This window comes from Phasianus colchicus, chromosome 5 (genome assembly GCF_987193195.1).
Source record: "Phasianus colchicus chromosome 5, bPhaCol1.hap1.1, whole genome shotgun sequence".
NCBI lineage: Eukaryota > Metazoa > Chordata > Aves > Galliformes > Phasianidae > Phasianus > Phasianus colchicus.
The window spans coordinates 24427861-24449081 of record NC_143440.1 but is presented as its reverse complement, the minus strand read 5'-3'; the positions used below and the strand labels follow the sequence as shown (position 1 = coordinate 24449081).

The following is a 21221-nucleotide window of genomic DNA, read 5'->3' as shown; positions in this document are numbered from 1 at the left end:
CTTCCATAGCTGGCAGCCCAGCACCCCAACATTCACACATACTGTTCTTGTCTGCAGAAAGCAGCTTTCAGTATTACCATACAACACCCGAAATAAGAATCAGCCAAAAAAAAGGGAAACCCCAGGATAATTCTATAGCTAATACATACTGAAGAAAAACCCAAATAGAAAGTTACAGCACATGAGTTTAGGGTTATGTGCAGCTTCCATTGTTTTTTAAATAGCAGAGATAGAGTCAGCTTGTGCTGCACAGAATTTCTATTCCCCAGCACTGCTATTCAACACTGTGGGTCACTCATCAACAAAGCTCCAAATTCAGGAGGAAAACCCCCTACACAGCAACCTGAAAGCTCCTGCCTAGAGAGGGATGACAGGACTTTGACTCAGAATCCAACAATGCAGGAGAATGGTGGGGATCCCCACACTCCTGCCAGCCCCACCTTGAGAGTGCTACAAGAGGCTATGCAGAAAGCACCTTCAGACGAGGGACACAAGAGATCCCAGACCAACACCTGAACCCAGTGCCAGGGCTTCAGAAAGCAAAAGCCACGAAGGCATCTGCATTTAAGACCATCCTCACCTGAGGGAACGTTACCCGAGGCTGTTATGCAAACAAAATCACCTCCACGTACAGCCTCCTTTAGCGGGTTCAGGGACACGCCGGCCCAGCCCGGCCCAGCAATCCCCGGCCTCCCTGGCTCCCCTCACAGCCCTGCAGCACAGGCCGCGGCCCCCCCGTCAACCATCGCCTTCCCTCTGGTCACGAAAGCGGCTCGGATGAATCCCCCAAGCCCGGCCCGCTCCCACGGGAGGCCACCACGGACCACGCCTCTGCCCCAGCCCCCTCACGGGGTCGGGAGCCCAGGCCCAACAGAGAACGGAGGCCTACCACAGCGGCCAGCGGGTCCGGAAGCGTGGCGACCGACACAGGAAAGGAAGCGGCCCCCGCGACAGAAGCCAAACAAGGGGCGGTTCTCACCTGGGCCCTGCAGGTCGGGCGCGGCGAGTGTCCGGCCGCTGCTCAGCGCGGTTTGAAATCGCTAACACCGCCCGCACCTCCCAGTGTCCTCGCCGCCCATTGGCCGCCGACAGCCCCGCCCCCTCCCGCAAGAGCGCGCTTGATTGGTCCGTTTGAATTGGACAGCAGGGACGCGTGCTCCGCGCACTGCCGGGCCGGGTCAGGATGGCGCACTGCCGGGAGCAGGTCGGACCCGCTGCCGGGGGCGCGGGGTAGACGAGTCTGCTCCTGGCCGAGGTGGGGAGGGGCAGCCTCGGGGTGAGGTAGAGACGGTGACTCTAAGGTAAAGGAGCGCGGCTGGAAGCGGCCTGAGGGAGGCGTGGCCCCTTGTGCCGCTTCTACACTGTGTGTCATCTGTGGGTAAGGACGGGCAGCAATAAAACTAAAGCATTTGAAATCGTGTTGGTACTTATTTCCATCAGAGCTGGGCAGAAGGGAGCAGCGGGTGAGCAGTAGTACTGCAGAATGGTTATTTCCGAGCATTTCAGTCGTTGTTCAGCCTTCCGTGTTCTTGAACAAAAACTCTAAGAGATGAAAATCACCTCTTCTTCAAAGCTACATTTTCTAGTTGGCGGAGGCACAAAACAACCACAGATTCCTGTGGCATACAGTGTTGGAGACCACAGTGCTCTTAAATTCCTTTCAAAAAAGAGGGTTATGCTCCTAGGCTGCTGCCATGTTAAAATGCTAACAAAAATAGCAGGTTGGGGCAGAGCGAGAGCGTGTGGAAATGTGCAAGTGAGCATAGCTGCCTGGCCCTTGCTTTGAGGCATTAGTGGCAGATTGTGTGCTACAATCCGGTTATGAGGACAACCCAGATCCATTTGTACCCTTCCTGTTCCTCCGAAATGAAGTACTGTTGGGGTTCTGTGTAAACAGAGCTGGGAGCTCCTCTTTCAAAGGGGAGTCCAAATACCATGCACGATTCACAACCAAAAGCCAGGCAGAGTGGTTAAGAAAAGCTAAATTTATATTAAATTATCATCAACCCCTAAAATACTGAACACAGTGGTTAAATAACTCCAGAAATTCTGATGTCTCCAGTGAGTAACATTAAAATCATTACACAGGAACACAGGGAAATCACGGACGTTATCTCGGGACAGACAGGAGAGAGGTTTGCTTTGTACACAGTAAATCAGTGCTCAAGAGATCATCCTCCAGCGGCCTTTTTACATTCGTAACAGCCTAAGTGCAATGAAGGTCTTTTCCTCCACAGAATGGGGAAACGTGGTATACCCCCCAGCAGGCAGCATCTTACTGGGACTTTCTCCATACTTCAGGATAAAGAAACTTAATTTCTGCCCACCTCGCTTGGGGAGGAGAGGCTAGGGGACATTCAGTTGCTCCTTTTTTTGCCATATTTGATTCCGGAAGAGAGCAGAGAGCAGTTATGAATGGTTGCTGGGCTGGAGTGTGCAGCGTCCCTCCTAAGCAGCAGCAGAGAATATACTACAGTGGAGATCACAAGCACCATCAGCTGTTGAAAGGACTGACTGGGTTTTCCTTTCCATTCTGCTCTTGTAACTCAGATAGCAACTATTTCAGCTGTCAGGCAGATGTTTCCCTCCACCCCCCTCCCACCTCAAGAGTTTGGTGCACAAAAGGTATTTGGAAGGGAGGGAGAAGAAACAAACAAAAAATAACAGTTCCTCCATCCACCTGCACATCCCACTTCTAATGCCTCCACCCCTGTACGTGGCTTCTCTTCAAACCAATTCGCCTGCCTACGCTTGAGCCTTTGATGCCCCTGTGTGCGGCAGCCCAGACAGGCCAGATGTGTGTCAGTGATATGTAATCCTTTCTCAGCTCCCAGTCGAGTCCACATCTCAATCCAGAAGTGCCCCTGCCCAACAAAAACAATGTTTCCCAGGCTGGAGTCAATCAAATAAATAATTAAATAAAAAATCTAATTTAAAAAACAATACCCCTCTGGGAGTAGGGAAGAGTTCCACATTAACACAGAATTTTCCAAGCCTTAGCTCCAGTTCATTTTCCACAGGAATATACACCAGTCAGCCCAATGGTGCAGTTATAAACAGAGTTTATGCCACCCAGCCAGGTTAAAATTGCAACCTTTACCTTGCTGCAAAGCTACCTCTGGTATAAAAAGTACAGCCAACCTGCTGACAACCATCATGTTTTCAGGAGCTGCAGGACTGTTAGCATACGAACAAGATTAGAGTTGAATAGGATTGATTTTCCTTTTTTTAATAGCTGGAAAAATACTGCACAGGAGAGGATGCATCCTCTCCTGTACTCCTACTGCATGCTTTGCTCTCCTTCCATCATGGGTGGGAATGTACTTGGCTTCTTTCTAGGAGACAAAGAGGTCACAGTCTGCTGTGGGAGATTCCTCACTGGAAAGTTCTGCTTCCAAATATCTGCCTTAACACTTAGTATTTTACCATGATAGCATCCACGTGACTTGAGGGATTGATAGAAATCTCACTTTTGAAGGAATGTCCAGAGATTTTCTCTTTTTTCCCACCGAAAGAAATAGATAATAGGAAGTCACGGGAGTATGAAAAAGTGGCAGTAGGCCTTGAGCAAGCTCCAGCTGCTGCTGGGGACAACTGCAAGCGTAGCATTACCTTTACCCTCTAGAGGATAAAGGCTTTGGAGGCCAGAGAATAACCGAGGCTTGCACAGCTGATGGGAAAAAATGTCTTTGCAAGGAGAGCTATTTAGTAGTAACACTAGAGCTTACTTAAAGTGTCATTCTCTTTGATAAACAACTATATTAAAATAGCCCTTGCAGCTCTGTGACTATTGTCTCCTATTCTAGGTCAAATGGGCTCAGCCTTGTAATAAAGCAGCTCCTGACTGAGGATTCCCCTGAGGGAAACTCATCCTAGGAATCATCTTTTTTCTCCTCATTATGGGAAAAAAAAATTAAAAAAAAAAATAAAAATCATAAAGGCCAAGAGAACTGAGATCTTGCAGAACTGGGACCAATGGAGATTTAGCAAATTAAAAAAAAAAAAAAAAAAAGGCAAGAGTAAAATTTAGATCTGGCTGAGATTCATTTGAGATTAATTTCCTCCCATTAACCATCTAGAACTAAGAACATTCTTTCCTCAAGTACAGCACTCTTGACTCCTGCACCCACCGGGAGCAGTCCTGAAAGGGCCACTTGCTGACTTATTTTCTGGAGTAGAAACATTTTTCAGTGAGAAAGGGGAGAATAGGAGCAGTGCCCACTGCCAGCAACAGACACTGTGCTCCAATCTGAGAATTCCTTAAAGTTTTTACTAGCAGATGGGAACGTAAGCAGTGATGCTTCCATGAAGTGGGTCGTTGCAACAACTGTGGTTACCCTCTTTATGCCCCGATGCTGTGCCACTGTCCCCTTGAGCCCCAGAGTACATCCCACATATTCCAAGACATCTCTCCAAGCACAGCCCCCACAGCATAAAGCCTTGAAGAGTGCTACTACTGATGGAATGATTAGGGGAACTTCTGTGACCAGGAGCTAGCATCATGGCAGCTGTGCTCTCTTCATGGGCATTGACTGTGAGCTGGACAGCATAGGACTTGCAGGTTGCCAGAGAACTCAGCATCTGGACCAGATTCAGGCCAGAGGAGTTACTGCAAAAGTTAAAACGGCAGCTTCCAAGAAAAGAGAACATATAAATAAACCACAGACACAGTGAAAATGAGCCGAAAGGGTCTCTGGGTTCCATCCAACCCACCCATCCTCCCTCATCAACCACAACAGCACAGCTGGTCAAGCTCCTTGCTAAAAGGCAGTCACAGTCTCTGGGCCCCTCACATGAGGGACTAGTCTCTGGGCCCTTCCTTGCTTGCCAGGCAGAGTCCTGTCTTCTATTGTGCAGAACAGAGGCTAGGGAGGGTTCAAGCGCTTCTAAAGCAATGTGTACTTTAGACCTCGCTCTCTGTGGAGGGCTTGCGTTGGTGTTTCCAGCCTGTGTCTGGGAGTGAGCCACGCCGTTCAGGAGTGGCTGCTGCTGTGTTAACACTGCTGCGCTCAGACTGTTCTTCCTGTAGCAGCTGCTCAGTTTCAGTGTCATCCAGTGAACCAGAACTAGCCTGGATAGAGACTGTGTCTGTCTTCATGCAAACATGGTCCCGGAGAATCCCTCCTCGAGAGCTCCGAATTTGCTTAAGGTCATCCCACTCTGAATCATCACTGGATAAAAGGCATATCCCCTCCACAATCTTTATCTTCTCCTTGGTGTAGCTGTGATCAGGACCAGTCTAAGGAGCAGACAGATGAATGAAAAAATAATACATCCATGGAAAAATACGGTAAAGAGCAAAGCAGAGCTGGAACAAAGACAGTGAAGCAGACGAAAGGCTAGACCTCCATGTAAACATCCACTGGCTCTGGCTGTGACAATGGCAGAACCTGTTCTAAGTTTCATCTCCCTGCAAGAGCTCTCATTCCAAACTCCAGGAACCTCTAAATTGTGGAATGGAAATGAGCATGAGCTGTCTCTCCTAATTCAGCTACATACAACACCTGACAGCAGGGAGCAAGAACAAAAACAAGCATAAAAACCCCAACCAAAATAAATAAATAAAAGAGAAAAAAAAAGAACAAAAAACAACAACCAAACAAAAAAACCCATGCAAAGCAGGAACAGCTAGAAGACTTCATGGTAAAAGTAGGTAGGGTTAGGGAATGGATTTGTCTGCAATATCTTTGTCTGAGTCATTCTAGATTCACCTCTCAGTAAAGCACAGTTGGAATACCACTGTTGAGTTTAAGTCCCACCGTGATACAGGGGAAGAAGATTATAGGGAAGCAACAGAACTCATCAGGGGCTAGCAGGACCTCACTGAGATTCAAGTAATGAAATCTGCCTTATTTGGCTCACTGACATATAGGAGCATTAAAACATCTGATATAAACTCAGGGAAGAAAGTGAAGGGAGAACACATCTGGCCATATCTAAGAGCAACAGAATAAAAAAGAATCATGGAAAGGATTTAGATTTCCAGAAAAATCATCCTGTGTTACCCTTTATAGACAAGGCTAAAATTGCAGGAAAGTTTGGGAAATCTATTGGATACTACGTCTGAAAAAAAAGTGAGGAAAAACTCTCCTCTGCATAAGCTTTGCCTCAATCCCTGCTTGAGGAGTTAAGTAATATAACAGGCTGTCATAAATTCTTGTACAGAAATTATCTTTTTCAGATCTCACGTTCTACGTAGCCAAAGCCAAGACCATAGAAAATGACCTCAGCTTTCTTGGCAGACTGTAAAGCTGACTTAAGGACATAAAAGCTGATGGAAAAACATGAAAGAGTAATTAGTATGGGATAGCTACACAGCAGAGATTGAGTGAGGGAGGCAGGATCAAACGCATACATAGAATAGTGATACCTGACATGAGGATGTAGATGGAAATCAGAAGAGGGAAGATGAAAAACTATCTGAGTGATAGGAAAGCTTCTGAGGAGAAAAAAGAGGAGAAACTAAGTGCTGCAAGACAGTGTATTAAACCCTCTCCATCATGCCACGCACAAGAGCTGGACTTCTGAGGATCCTGTCATGTGCCTTATTTATTAAGGGCTCCATTTCTTCTCCTGTCCCACCCCTTCCATGCAGCATAAAGCCAGGAGTCATATTCTTATTAACAAATTCTTTCTGGCTGCCTGGCTCCCCTCCTGATTGTTGCCCTAAGGTTGCTTTGGGGAGTCACCAATTGGGAGTGTGTCCAGGGAAGACAATTCCCTTTGGTGCCTGTACTTCATTCACACTGAGTGCTGGCTACTGAAGTACAAGACACTGGGGAAGTGGGGAAGAAGCACAGAACTAAAGACCAGTCACTGCAGTTCTGGAGAAGAAATACTGCTGGTTGATGCAAAAAAAGTCTAACTGAGCAATTTACTGAAGCTGTTCTCCCATGTTCTAAAGGGTAAATGCTAACTGCAAAACAAGCTGCAACATTTTCCCATATGAAGGCCTATAATACTTAACAGCAGCTTGAATTGGGTTCCCATGTCCTTAGTAGCAGCTCCTACCTCTTTTTTATAGCATAACTGGTTGTACATTGTCGGCTTGGGAATTGTTTCAATCTTCACCTCCTGGGTAGATGTCCGATACGAGGGATTACTGTAGGTTAGGTTCCCTAGGCCAGGGTCCGTGAACTTGGATTTATTATGCCTGGAGGAAAAGAGGTGTTAGAAAAAAACCGGAGCCCTATTGCCAGGATCTGAAGTTCCTGAGTGGAAAGCTCCAGCATTCTTCACTGCCCTACAGACTGCTGGTTTTACTATGCCCTTTAGCTACCAGTATACTCACTACCTATCAATGCAGCAAGGCACTGCCATATAACCACAAAAGCTATACTGACAATTACTGGAAAGGCTACCTGGCAGAGAACACGTGAGTTCACACATGTACTGAGATATGAATTATCACACATCCCTTTCCTTAAACCTAAGCTCTCTGCAGAAAATTTAGCTAATAAGGCTTCAAAAATACACAGTAGGGGCATATCCAACATTTCAAAGGGACAGGAAGCAAACCATGCTAATCAATTCATCAAACATCAACAGTTCCAAATGAGAACAAATGGATTGTAAATGACAATAAGGAAAGACAAAGTGCTCTTTAGCAGCTTTCTGCTCCTAAAAAGGCTAGATTTTACTATGGTCCAAGAGAGGGAAAAATATCACTCACCTATATATGATTAAAGAAGCAATAAGCAGCAAAATGAACAAGATGCTGAGAAGGCCTCCAATGATGTAGCTAACATGCAGTCCCTCACCTGAAAGAGAACAGCAAGGGTATGTTATACACTCTTCTTAGCTTCCACTGGACAACACTGACATCAATGTAACACCTCATACAGAACTATAAAAACCGTATGCAAGTATGTGAAGCAAAACATCAGCATGCTGAGCTTTAGCAAAAGCTTTGGTTTGGTGTGATATGAACAAAGCCCTACTTCCCACGCAGGTCCCAGCAAACCAGGGGCATCATGATATTTGTAAAGCTGTTGAATAAAGATGAGTTGGACTTCCTTGCTGACAGGTTACTCCTGCAGTGGGAAACCATTATCCCAACTACCACCCTCAGACAAACACAAAGAGGATACTGAGGTGGGGTAGCATTAGTAGCGAGAGCCCAGTGGATGACGTAGGGGATCAAAACAGAAAATAGTATTATTTCAGATGATACTTCAGTGTGAAAAGCTCCCATATAGGCTAGTGAATGTTTATGACTGATGTCCATTTTCAGACACACTTTGCACAGAAGGCATTGGAGAAATTCAAGTTTGATTTTCAGAAGTTGTCGTTTCAAACACTATGGACTAGAATGCTCTGGACACATCTGGAAGAATACTGGTGTAGGAGAGTAAAGACAAGGAACTCACCCATTGTTGCCAACACTGCCTCATTGGCATGAGTACACAAGCCTCGCCTGGCGTCTTTGTCAGAGCAGCTGAATGACAAAAGGACACAATTAGAAATCATAGAATAACCAAGGTTGGTAGGGACCCATGAGGATCTTTGAGGCCAATTCCTGGAGTATTCTGTTACTAAAAGAAGTACCAAAGGTATCAAAAAACAGAATGGGTCAGGCTAGCACTGAAATTCCTTACACTTCCGATTCAACAACAAAAGCCTTCCTTTTTCTTCTCCAGTATACTTTTTTTTTTTCCCCTGGGCAGTAGAAATAGCAAGCTGTAGGGAATTTGCAGAAAAAATGCCACAGACTGCTGTCTTCTCTAATTTTAAGAACCTAGGAGTTGATAAATAAATCAAATGAATGGCATGGACTCAGGAGGATTCTAACTCTTCATTGTGTCTGGTCTGGAGCTGGAATAACCGCTTTTGGGTAGGGACAGCTAGAGAGGGCTTGAACTTGCACAAACAATAACTTTCACATCCCAATTCCAAGAGAACAAGATTACTTACTTTCCTTCCTCTTCTTCCAGAGATGTAAGAGGCTTGGTTGTTGAGGTACCTATTCTGTCAGGTGGTGTCTGACTTCTCTCACTGGTGATTTCAGGACCAAAGGGCACCACACCAGGAACTAAGACAACACAGAAAAATAAAACAGGACCCCACCTTTGTGGAATAGGTGAACAAGTCTGGTAAGCTATAGCGAGATTCTGAAATGGGAAGCATAAGAACTTGTATAAGCAGCTTTCCCATTGCAAGCCCAACTCGTCAGCAAAAAGGACAGAAAAAAGCTCTGTTGCTCACAGCAGTCTTACTTTAAGAAAAGGCTTGCACAAGTTCTTGTACTGGAGAGCTTCAGAAGCTCTGGTTGCCATAGATGAATGATTGATGCATAAATAGTGGCAATGGCTCCTGTGGAAGCTAGTACTCAAGTGATGCTCACAAAACTCACCAGTAGAACAGGGTCGCCCATCTGGTTCATCTGGGCATGCACAGACAAAGTCAGAAGCTCTGGCAAAGCAGAGGTGAGTGCAGCCTCCATTGTTCACTCCACAAGCATTAGTACCTGGAAGGAAAAAAAAAAAATTAAATTTCTTGCAGCTATCTGAATAGGGACTCAGAGCAGCAGCTTTTTTCCTGCTCAGGCAGACACTTCCTAGAAATGCAGCAAATTACTATCCTCTGGTATATGCCCTACATCTGATTGCTAAGAAATCTGTGACAATAGCGAGACAAACTTGATAGGAAGGCACTGGAAATCAATAGAGAGCAGCCCAGTCACCACAGTTAAAAATGAGCTTACGTTACTCTGCCTTTAACACAGTGTCAGATGAATAATACAGAAAGTGATGTTTGCTGATCAAAGCTGTAAGAGAATATAGTCAAGACGTACTTGGTTGAAATGTCATGGTTAGAAAAAACATGCATGTGCACAAGACACATTAACAGTTTACATCCAAGGAAAGACACCAACTTCACTTGACATCTACAATAGCACAGTAGTTCTAGATTTTCCTTTTGCATACATTTATCATTTGCCCAAATGAAGGCCCTCCTATTTACCTGTCTGTCTTTGAGGGGAAACCACAATGATATCCATCAGCCCCTCAACATTGGCCAGGACTGTCTCTTTGTTCCGCCCAGAGTATTTGTCCACTCTCTGTATAGACTTGGTTTGCCAGTCAGTCCAATATATCCATCTATCCTGCTACTCAGGGAGATAGCATGGAGGGAAAAAAAGAAAAAAAAAAAAAATCAGAACCATTAAGATGTTTAGCCACGTAGACACAGAATACCCATCAAAAACATATCCCAGTGGCAGAAGGCCCAAAGAAAGACCTTCTCAAGCCCTTCTTATAAAGATGACAACTATCTACACCCTACACATTTTCAGACAAACCTTGTCCTGTTAACTCCACCGAAGTGTAGCTATTAGCCCCTCAGCTGTCTTTGTTTACCACAGACTACAACAGTTGCTTATCCCCACACTCCACTACTGTCCAAACTCATCAACACAGCAGAGAGAATGTTAGCAGCATGGGGGGGAAATCTTTTTACCTGTGTCAGAGCAAAGGGATGTGACACCTGGCTGACCAGCACTTGCCGTAGCTTCCCATTGAGATCACAACTCTCAATGCGATCAAGATGCGCATCCACCCAGTATATCCTGGAGGAACAGGGCAAGAGATGAGCTTCCACCTATGCAATTCCTTTTCACTTTCTAGCCATTTTCTAGCCAAGATGGATTGGACAGAATAAATTACCTCATGAAACCAAGCTAGGAAAGCTAAAGAAAATTCATTACGTTTCTTAATTCCATACAGGTAAAGCAAATTATTTCACTGACCTTCTGGTGTCATAATCCAAGGTCAAGCCATTTGGCCATCCTAGGTCAGTGTTGATCAGGATTTTACGTTCAGAACCATCCAAGTTTGCCCGTTCAATTTTAGCAACGTGACCCCAATCTGTCCAGAAGAGGTACCTAATGAGATAAAAAGCAAATGCAACAAGGTAAGAACATTTTACTCAACCTACTGAAAATTTTATTTACCAATTAAATTGCCACATTCTTCAGTTTCAAAAAAAGCTCACGTGCCTACAGGTGCAGACAGCACATCTGTTTTTCCACTTACATCCTCCCCCTCCAACCTGCCTCTGTACCGCCATTCTCCCTGTCCCCCCAATACTCCATACCTACCCCTTCTTGGGAAAGACAGCAATGGCTCGGGGTTCATCCAGACTGTTGTTGATCAGCACTTTCCTGGAGCTCCCATCCAGTCTAGCTACTTCAACAGTATTGCGTCCTGTGTCTGTCCAGTAGAGGTTCCTAGCAACCCAGTCCACTGCCAGACCATCTGTAGTCTTCAGGCCCTGACCAATAACAGTTTCCATGTTGCTGCCATTCAGATCAGACCGCCTGGATGGAAATAAAAGATAAGTGGATGGTAGTGAGGAGTGGATAGTTCCTGATGGTGAGCACACAAGGAAGTCCCCCTAACCACATGCTGCTACTTCCCAAATATCTTTTTCCCCATAATCTCCAGGAGGTTAAATACACCTTCAGCATTTAGTTCAACAGTACATATGATGTTGTGTGCCACAAACTAGGTGTGAGCAGTGGTATATTGACAGCATCTCATGGTCCCCTCAACTTAATGGCACACCACAGCTTGCTGTGGCACAGCCAGCACACACAGCCAGGTGACCTGGGCAGTGGCCAAGTAGATCATCGGCACTCACCTGATGACATCAAGAAAAACATCTGTGTAGTAAATCTTGCCATCCACACTGTCATAGTCCAGAGAAATGACATTGTTCAGCTCAGGGACAGGGATGTGCACATCTGTGTGGTCACTGGTATCCAGCGAGATACGACGAATGGAAGCACGGCTAGAGAAAAGCAGGTAGGTCTCTGGAGAAGAGTCACATGTCTGCTCATCTCGCTTCAGCTGGATGCCAGTGGGGCAGGCACAGGAAAATCCAGTGGGGTGAGGCAAGCAAAGGTGGGAGCAGCCACCGTTACGAACTCCACATTTATTAAAGCCTTGAGAAGTGGGAAAGCACAGTTTTAGGATCAATGTGTTTCCAAGAGACCAAAGCTTAATTTTAAAGGCTACATACATGCATAACCTGCTAGCAGTTGAATTCATCCTAACTGTAGCCTCTCTGAGAATCTACAGCTCTTCATAATTTTCTCTTGGAAAAAGAACAGGCCAAATGCTGATAGATTCACAGAATTGCAGCTGATCTTTATTATAGCTGCAATGAAATAATGCTGACTGAAAGATCTCACCCTGTGAAGAAGCAGCACGACAATGCACCAGAGGCCAGGCTGACAAAGAAGCTTCTGTTTCAAGTTAGCTGCGCATAGTGACAAACAAACAAAGGCATCAGAGAAGCCTGTTGCAAGTGTTTGACATATTAGGGTCATGTCTTAGGGTTTTGCTGTTGTTTTTTTTAAATTGAAAAACCAGCACATATTTGTTTGGAGTGGATAAGCACAGAAGGTGCAGGGAATAGGAGGAGAAGCCCAAAAGGAGTAGAGTGGGGGAAAAATAACCAGGATATATGATGGCTGGAGCTTCTAATAGCTTGAAGTTATACCGTAAAGTTATTTGTCAAGAGCAATGTTCTACTGTTAGCAGCTACAGCAGAAGCAGTACGGAGTTTTCTGTAGAAGTACGCACTGGGGAAATTCCACTGAAATAAAGCAGCAATTCAGACTCAAGAACAAGGAGGCAAGAGGAGGTTGTATAGGATCCCCAGAGAGTAACTTAAAGAATCTGGCTCTAGCACAGAATAGTTTGAAAGTATGCTATACTAATATCAGCTAAAGAAACATTGATTTTGTAGAACAAAGAAGATGAAGCCTGCAATGGCTGGGCAAAAAAACTACTAGAACTAAGGTTTCAACAATGAGCTTAAGAGGAATGAGCATCTTTTGGAGTTAAAAAAGAGAGAGTCCATTCCCAGTAGACTCAGGTGAAGTGTAACATGGCATGACTCATTCAGTCCTCTTAAAAAAAGGCCCTGACATGTGTGAGAATGAGACTGTCTGTACAATCCAGTGTAGGAAATGGAATGAAGGGGAAGAAAGGAGTGCAGTAAGAAATAAACAACAGACCTATGGAGCTGGATAAACAGGAAAAAGTTTAAAAATAGTTACACAAGAGAGAAGAAGAAAAGAAAAACTGATTCTGGTGCTCTACTTCTATCACTCACGCTTCCTCAAAGGACTCTTTTCAGTGACAGATTTCAAGGGCTACTGTCACCACAGTCATACACTACTCATTTGGGAACAGCCTAGCAACTCACCTAGGGGCCGTGCCCTATCAACAGCTTGAATGTCCATGAGGCCAGGCAGGTTTGCCCTCACTAGGATGACGTTGGCACCACTGTCCTTGTCAGCCCTGTGAATGCTGCGAGTTTGCCAGTCGGTCCAATAGATGTAAGAGTCCAGCAAAGTGAGGCCATAGGGGTGTTGCACTGGGGACAGCAGGGTGCGGCGATTAGCACCATTGAGATCAGCAGCCTCAATACGCTGAAGAAAGAAGCAAGCACATCAGCCCCACACTCAAAACACCGATGACTAACAATGACTACAAGTGGTAACCAGAGCCTGAATTAATGATGATATTCCTCTCCACCCTCCCAGAGCCCAAGCTCTCAAAAAAGCTTATATTCCCCTTGTTCTTTCCACAGCTTGCTCAAGGGTTTCAAAACAGCCTCCAGGCTACCACAAATCCAATGACAAACAATGCCTAAGAACAGAATCAGACCTCAGTGTGTGCGTCAGCCCAGAGCAGCTGGGACCCAGCCTTATCCACTGCCAGTCCGTTGGGCCAGCCCAAGTTGTTGCTGATCAAAACCACACGTCCTGAGCCATCCATCCCAGAGCGTTCCAGCTTGGCATTCTCACCCCAGTCTGTCCAGTACATATAGCTAGGGAAAAGCAGCAAGTGTTATGGAAATAGAGGTCAGAAGTTGTGTTCCAGTCCCTAGATAATCCTCCTGACAACACTAACCCCATCTCATGGTATAAGGCTATTGCCCGTGGGCTATCCAGATTCTGCCAGACCAAGACTTTCCTCATAGAGCCATCAAGATTGCCCACTTCAATACGGTTTGTTCCTGTATCTGTCCAATATATCTTTCTGCCAATAGCATCCACGGCCAGCCCATCTGTAGTCAACAGACCTGAGAAGACACAAAGGTGTATCAATCACTTCTCATTTTCCCAGCTTAGTCAGGAACTTTCAATATTGCCTTTGTGCACCTCATCAAGATGCTTTAGGCTTTGCCCCCCTTCCACCAAAAACTTAAAGAGATTACTCCACCAGAGAATCTCATCTCTCTTTTCACACTGCACAGAGGCAAGAGGACAAAAATCACTCTTACCTGTGGTGATGATGTCCTCAAATTTGGAGCCATCAAGGGCAGCCCGGCTTATTTTTCGCAGTGTGCTGTCTGACCAGTAAACCTTTCCTGGGTTGAAGAAGAGAAACCTAAATAAATCACTAAAATCCTCAGCAGTCCAGACCCAGGTGTCTGACTAGCAGCTAGGCAATTCAAGACAGGTGTGACTGCAGAGAAATAACAGCAGCATAAGGCTGTTCAGCTAGAGTACAAATTATCATGTTCCAGTCATCCCCAAAAGATGTGTACATGCAGGCTATTAGAATAGATTTCTGCTATTCTAATAAGGTGAGCTTTACAGAAGGTAAGAGAACATACAATACTTTTAAAGCTAGTAGTAGAGTTCCACATTTTATTTCTCAGAATGTCCCAGAGGAGAGCAATCAGACCTTACTATACAACAGGTTTACATCAACACAGCATCAGATTCTAGTATAAACCAACTGCCACTGTCTCAGCTCTACTGCTGTAACAGGCTTCAATTGGTGGAAAGCATTCTTAAATCCAAAATGCACAGGGACCCCACCCAATATAGCAGACAGCTTTTTCCATTCAGCTGGGGCTGTCCTCATATAAGAACATTCCCATCAGGAAAGGAACATTTTCACCACATAATATAAAAAAAGCCTAATTCAAGTTCACAATGTACAGTAAAATCTGCACCCAGATCTCTACTCAGACATTCAGATACTGAAGTCACTTATTGCCTTTCAAACTGGCAGTTGGATACACTATAAAGTTCAGACCTTCATGAGGATCCACTCCAATTGCAATGGTGTTTTTCATGGTGACATTGACTGAAACAACGACATCCGCAAAGTAGGGAATATCCAGAGAAACCATCCGTATGTCAGTCCTTCTGGCAAAGATCAGAAAGCTGGTCATTCCTGCAGAGAGTTGAAAATGAACAGCTATCAATAAGAAAAAAATCATGCAATTGTGGGTATAATTTGTTGAGCATTCTGGAGCTGACATCCATCTAAGTGGAAAAGGGGAAGTCACAGATCTCTGCCTATGGGAGTCTGGGCACAAGAGCTGTACTGAGTGACAGTATGCTTCTTTATTTCCAAGTTAAAAATGAGTGCACTCATGGAAGAGTTGCTTTTGGTAAAGTGTGGGAACAGAAATTAGGAATCAGTTTTCCTATTAAGGAGTGTCAATGGATGTACCATGGTCTGAAATTAAGAGTTTTCTGCAATCCTCAAAATAAGGGTCAAGAGGAAGATGTACAGAACTACTAAAGAACATAGCACCTGATAACTAAGGAATCCACTTCAAGATTAGAAGAAAAATATGGGCAAAATGTGACATCTGGTTTAGTTGCCAAATGCAATTTCAAGGACAATTTCTTCTGCAACAATACAGTTATCAAATTGTTTCTTTATAGTAATTCTGTCACACTGAAAGTACAGACATCAAGATTGGCTTTTCAAGCACATAAAGCAGATAAGTGCATAAAAGCAAATTTTGTTCTCTAACAAGGAGGGGACCACAATGTCGTTATGATCCACCACCAATGAAAGTCTTACAGAGTGGACTCACCAGTGGAACACGTCTTGCCATCAGACTGTAGGTTGATCCCAGTAGGACAGGTACAGCTATAACCTTTTGGAAGAGGTGCCAGAAGGCACAGGTGACTGCAGCCTCCATTATTAACTTCACATGGTGTACGTACTATAGAAAAGATAACAGGAACCCATAAAGCAGCAGGATGGGCACAAGAAAGGGGTCTATCAGCTACAGAAATGCATTCTAGAATGTTCTTAAATACCAAGCTGAAAGTTATTCTCATGCTCTCATATTCCATGACTTAAGGCATTGAGGGCTGACAGATAGCTCAGCTCCTTGCAGGAGGCAGTGACATATACTACAGACTGAATAAACTCTAAGCTCAGTGTAGCTTGGGGTGAGTTCTGTACCTGGTGGCCTATGCCGGTGGAAAACATGAATATCCATAAGATTCTCCAGATTGTCCTGCAGCGTTTCCCGTGCCTGCCCAGTCCTTCTATCTGCGCTCTGGATGCTTTTGGCCTGCCAGTCTGTCCAGTAGATTCTCTCGCCATAAAGAGTAAGTCCAAACGGGTGAGGCAGATTGCTCCCAATCAGCACCTAGTCAGATCACCCCCAATCCCCCCAAAAAACATTACTAAATGTCACTAAGGAAAAGAGGCTTCCCTCGCCCCTTCTCAACGTCAAAACATACAGACACAGCACAAGCACTGATGGGGCAACATGAGCCCTCAAACAGAGATTCCCTCAAACATAGGTTACAACTGAAAGGGAACTTCTCTCCTGGTGAAAGCAGCTCAGTATGTCTTGATTTGGAAGATTTCACTTTCAACTGGAAAGAGAGGCAGGGGCCATCAGCACTCTGTGCTCTAGGACTCGCACCTCATGCTCCCAGACTCCCTCCTCAAAGATGTTTTCCGTACCTTCCTGTTGCTGCCATCCAGACTGGCATATTCAATGGTCTTCATGCCTGCATCTGCCCAGTACAAGCGCTGTGACTCATAGTCAATGGCCAAGCCGTTAGGCCACGTCAGGTTGGAGGAAATGATCACCAAGCGATTTGAAGCATCCATACCGGCACGCTCAATTTTTGGGTTGGCTCCCCAGTCAGTCCAGTACATGAATCTGAACACAAGGCCAAGATAGAAGTGAATATGTGAAGTCTGTCATCACTGCCATTACAGTTGGACACTGACTGTAGTGAGAAGTAAGAGCCTGGTGCCTTCAGCAGCTAGCAAAAACCAGCATTAGACTAACATCGTGCTCATGTTCAGCCTTGGGTTTTTGTATTATGCCTGAAATTATACTCAAACTGATATCCTTTCCACAGCCCATGTGCTGGCCTTATTAAAACATGGAGGAAAATGTTACAGGTCTAATAACTAACCAATTGTTTACCAGTCTTCACCATTAGCCCTTTGTACTGTTGCTGTGCTGGTGTTTCAGTAATCCACTCAAGGAAACTAGCACACTTCTTTCTATCCATGCAACTCCCAGCTCCACACTGTTGTAAGAAGCAAAATCTTTTCTTGAAACCATTTGTTTCTGTTAATCTACCCAGCATTGCTTTCCATGGTGTATTTGATCATTCAGTACTCCCACTGACACAATGCTTTGAAGCAAATGAGTCACTAATGTCACATCATGCTTAAGATCAGCCCTAACTTACACTTGAGGAGATCCTTCTGTTTCAGCTGTGGTTGATAAGCAGAGTGCTTGAGTATAAATTCAACAAAGATGTGAAACAATTAAATAGAAACATCTTGTTTGACTAATTCACAACATTTTCTGTACCAGATCTTTAGTTGTTAGATCCCAAGGATAAACATATGAAAATATCTGACTGCTCTTGCAGCATGACACACAGTTACTCCAGCTTATCTTGTTCCACTAGCATCCAAAATCAAGTCTCTAATTTCAGACTTCAGCAGAATGTAGAACAAAGGTGTCAGAGAGATAATTGCATTAAATCAAAGCACTTTAACGTCTTAAGACAGAAAAGAATTTTCATGTCACCCCAGAAAAAAGAATCTCTCACCCTCCAACAGGGTCCACTACGATATCTCGAGGTCTGTCTAGGTTCTCCCAGATCAGAACAGTCCTCATGGTCCCATCTGTGTTGGAGACCTCTATTCGATCTGTTCCTACAAAGATTGAGAGAAAGAATTAGGCACACACCTCTGAAATAACAACAGATAAGGTAAACACTATCCATACAGCAATGCTTTCTTCTCCATCCCCCATCTCTTTTCCTGTCTGGAAGATCTTAGTTATCTGCAGAAATGCAGCTCAAAGTATCACTCCTGTCACCTGTTCGGCTGTGACTGGTGCCAAGTTCTGTGCAAGCCAGCACTTTCCTAAGCTATCAAAGTATCTATACAGTATAGACATAAGACAACAGCTGGAGAAGAATCACCTTTCTTACATCTCTTCGAGCTCATACTCTGACAGGGAACTAACTTCAAATCCTACCTGCTGCGCCCCAAGATGTGATGTTGGAAGATATGATGTGAACACACACAGATACAAGCTCTGTAGCAAGAGAGCAGTGGAACTTCTGCTATAAGCCTTTCTAAAGAATTAGCACCAGGAACACTATGAAGAGAGGTCAACTAATGGTTCCACTTCAACCTCCCCTTTGTTTAGGGGACCCTTGATCTCATGTGGGCTTTTTTGCTAGACAGAAATAGGCAAATTTGTGATGAGACAGAGAACCATTCAGCTGTTACTCAGTTTTCATTACCCATAATGAAGACTGAAACAGTAAAGCAGAGGAGCCCAGTACCTGCATCAGTCCAGTACAGTTTGTTGGTGACCCAGTCAATTGCCAGTCCAGCTGGACTTTCCAGGCTGGTATCCACCACAACCTAAATAAAAACAAAAACAAGAAAATCCTTAGTGAGATCAGACCCTAGTGAAAAAGCACTAACCCAGTGCGCTACTCATTCACAAACATGACTTTCAAAAGACAGAAGTTCAACAATAAGATATGAGAGAGAACATTAAGGACTTACTAGCTCAAATAAATCTTATGCTTGAAGCTACACATGTTTTTCATGTCTGTTCAAAACACAACTCCAAATCTTGAATTCTGTTTGCCTCATTAATGGCAAACAATATATAAATAAATATATAAATATAAATAAATAAGTAAATAAAAATTAACAAAAGCATAAGGGCATGTACAAGTCCCAAGGCATGCAGCTCTTGTTACAACATTGTACATAACAGAAAATGCAACACATCTTCCCCTCAGATTCTAGGGCTACAACACAGGAATCAACCGCAGCTTGTAAATCAACGTGCTTTTTCCCACTTTAGGGTTTTCCAAACAAACAGGAACTTACACCAAACTTGTGTTTTAAGTGTTTACTGATGTCAGAGCCCACTGCTGCAAAAACTAGGCAAATCAATGAACAATAAATCCAACACGAACTACAGCTCCTTAGGAAGCCAGTGTTTCCTAGTGGCTTCAAATCTGATGCACAAGGAGTCTCCTGGCTAGATGGTCTCCACACATAGTTAACACTGTACCTCCTGGCCTGATCCATCCCATTTTGCTCGGCTGATTGAGTCGGTGCTAACATCTGTCCAGTAGACATAGTCATCTTTTGAGTCCCAGTCCAGAGCCACTGCGCTGCGCACGTCAGCAAGGGGGATGACATCATCTGACAGGTCATCTGTGTCAAAGCTGATCCGACGGATGTCCATCCTTCGGGCAAAAAGCAGGAACTTGTCAAGACCTGATCAAAGGTCGAAAGGTCTCCTTTTAATTTCTCTAAGTTCAACAACACAGTGATAGACACAGACAATTCCCTGCTATGTCCAAACCTAATCATTTACATCATCTCTCATTGACAGGTCACAGCCCAACGTTTTATTGGTAGCAAAAATTATTTTATAAGGGATTGGGATCATCAGGGAGCACAGGACTAACGAACTGCATCCTGGGGCATCTTTGCTAAGGGATACAAATTCAACCATATTCTTCAAAAAATGGCATAGACGTATTTCCAAATTAAACAGCTTTGCCATCTCTTGAGAATCTAGGACAACAGTTGGCCTAATTCTCCCACATGGTTGCAAACTAAGAGAAATTCTGGCAGTCAACAAGGTTGAATATCTTGGTCATCACTGACACAGCTCCTATGAAAGCTTTAGGAAAAGCTGTGACAGGCAGTGAGGCATCAGTAGCAGCCCTGATGTAAGGATCTACGGACCAAGCTTCTCTGCATCCCCACCCATCCAGCCTAATGAAAGGAATGGGAACACAGAACAAAGAAATGCCTCAAAAAGGTGAGGCCCCTTAATATTATCCAGTCCCCATAGCTGTATCTTCTTGGAAGAAACCGCTGCATATTCCCACGACCAACCCTCTGCCACCCACAAAACATCTGGACACGCAGGCTGTGGTCCCACCTCACTTACTCTGAGCGCAGGCATGGCTGCTGGTCTTGCGGAAGCCAGTGGGGCAGGCGCAGGTATAATCCTTGCTGCTCGGCAGGCACAGGTGTGTACAGCCCCCATTGTTGGCCCCACAGCGGTTTCTCCCTGCTCAAGTAGCCAAAGACAAAAATAACCACGCATAAGGCAAAGAGCAAAGAAAGGGGGAAAAACACCAGCCAAGGTGCGAAGCCCCTTGTGAATGAGATAACTTGTCTACGCAGACACTAATTGAGAACAAGAAGTCAAATTAAATCACTAACTCCATTTCTAGGGGCTAGTATAGTAGAAAAACAACTAAACCAATGTACTTCCCAAACAGATTACAGCAATTTAAAAGGATTATGGGAAGTGTCAGTCGTTGCTAGTGCTCACTTATGTTCCTCCTATCTCTCCCCAGTCATGAGCTATTTCCCACTGAAAAGCATTCATCTCTGAGTGTCAGCAGAGGGAGCTGCGGTAACATCTAGAGCAGGGCTACCGCCGCTGAGGCACCTAAACCGAGCTGCTGGATGGAGCAAATGCTGCAGCAGCCCGGGACAGAAATGGGGGATGCATCAATACTCTCGGTTCAGGCTTGACATCTCTCTGCTTTACAGGGCGGGTGGCAGCAACAGTTCTACCAGCAGCTCGAATTGGTCTCTATTCTCTCTGCAGTTACCTGCTGGCTGACGCTGAGGATGCAGTGTGTGAATGTCCATAGGGAAATGGAGTTTGTTTCGGATGATCTCCTGGTTCTTGCCTGTGAATTTGTTGGCACTGTTAATGCTCTTGGTGTGCCAGTCCGTCCAGTACAAACTGTCTTCAAACACGGTGATAGCAAATGGGTGTGGAAGGCCTGCAACAGACATCCAATACAGGGCTTCCATCACGTTCAACAGGATTTGTGTTAGCAGAGAGGCAAGGGAACTCTTACCAGTACCTCTTGGGCACTGCCACAGTCAAACTGCTCA

At 44.8% G+C, this 21221-nt stretch overlaps 2 protein-coding genes across 8 annotated transcripts in view; both read right to left on the bottom strand.

The window, feature by feature from the left end:
- The window catches only part of CKAP5 (cytoskeleton associated protein 5), a 45554-nt gene extending 44440 nt beyond the window's left edge, over positions 1-1114 (bottom strand). For 2 of the 3 annotated variants that reach the window (XM_031593445.2, XM_031593449.2), the window contains exon 1: positions 980-1114. The gene's annotated coding sequence lies outside the window, so the exon portion shown is untranslated. The other variant, XM_031593448.2, reaches the window with a different exon arrangement.
- Positions 1115-1970: 856 nt separating this feature from the next.
- The window catches only part of LRP4 (LDL receptor related protein 4), a 79793-nt gene continuing 60542 nt past the window's right edge, over positions 1971-21221 (bottom strand). For 4 of the 5 annotated variants that reach the window (XM_031593443.2, XM_090140883.1, XM_090140886.1 and 1 more), the window contains exons 15-38: positions 20930-21106; positions 20254-20379; positions 19360-19568; positions 18611-18692; positions 17864-17969; positions 16749-16950; positions 16236-16425; positions 15859-15990; positions 15063-15203; positions 14299-14385; positions 13926-14097; positions 13680-13842; positions 13216-13441; positions 11641-11944; positions 11099-11317; positions 10748-10882; positions 10459-10567; positions 9964-10108; positions 9353-9466; positions 8914-9031; positions 8370-8437; positions 7673-7760; positions 7012-7153; positions 1971-5239 (exon numbers count right to left, since the gene is read on the bottom strand). In XM_031593443.2, the coding sequence (XP_031449303.2) occupies positions 4904-5239; positions 7012-7153; positions 7673-7760; positions 8370-8437; positions 8914-9031; positions 9353-9466; positions 9964-10108; positions 10459-10567; positions 10748-10882; positions 11099-11317; positions 11641-11944; positions 13216-13441; positions 13680-13842; positions 13926-14097; positions 14299-14385; positions 15063-15203; positions 15859-15990; positions 16236-16425; positions 16749-16950; positions 17864-17969; positions 18611-18692; positions 19360-19568; positions 20254-20379; positions 20930-21106 (3791 nt within the window). In that variant the 3' untranslated portion in view covers positions 1971-4903. The remainder of the gene's footprint in view (positions 5240-7011; positions 7154-7672; positions 7761-8369; positions 8438-8913; positions 9032-9352; positions 9467-9963; positions 10109-10458; positions 10568-10747; positions 10883-11098; positions 11318-11640; positions 11945-13215; positions 13442-13679; positions 13843-13925; positions 14098-14298; positions 14386-15062; positions 15204-15858; positions 15991-16235; positions 16426-16748; positions 16951-17863; positions 17970-18610; positions 18693-19359; positions 19569-20253; positions 20380-20929; positions 21107-21221) is intronic. The other variant, XM_090140884.1, reaches the window with a different exon arrangement.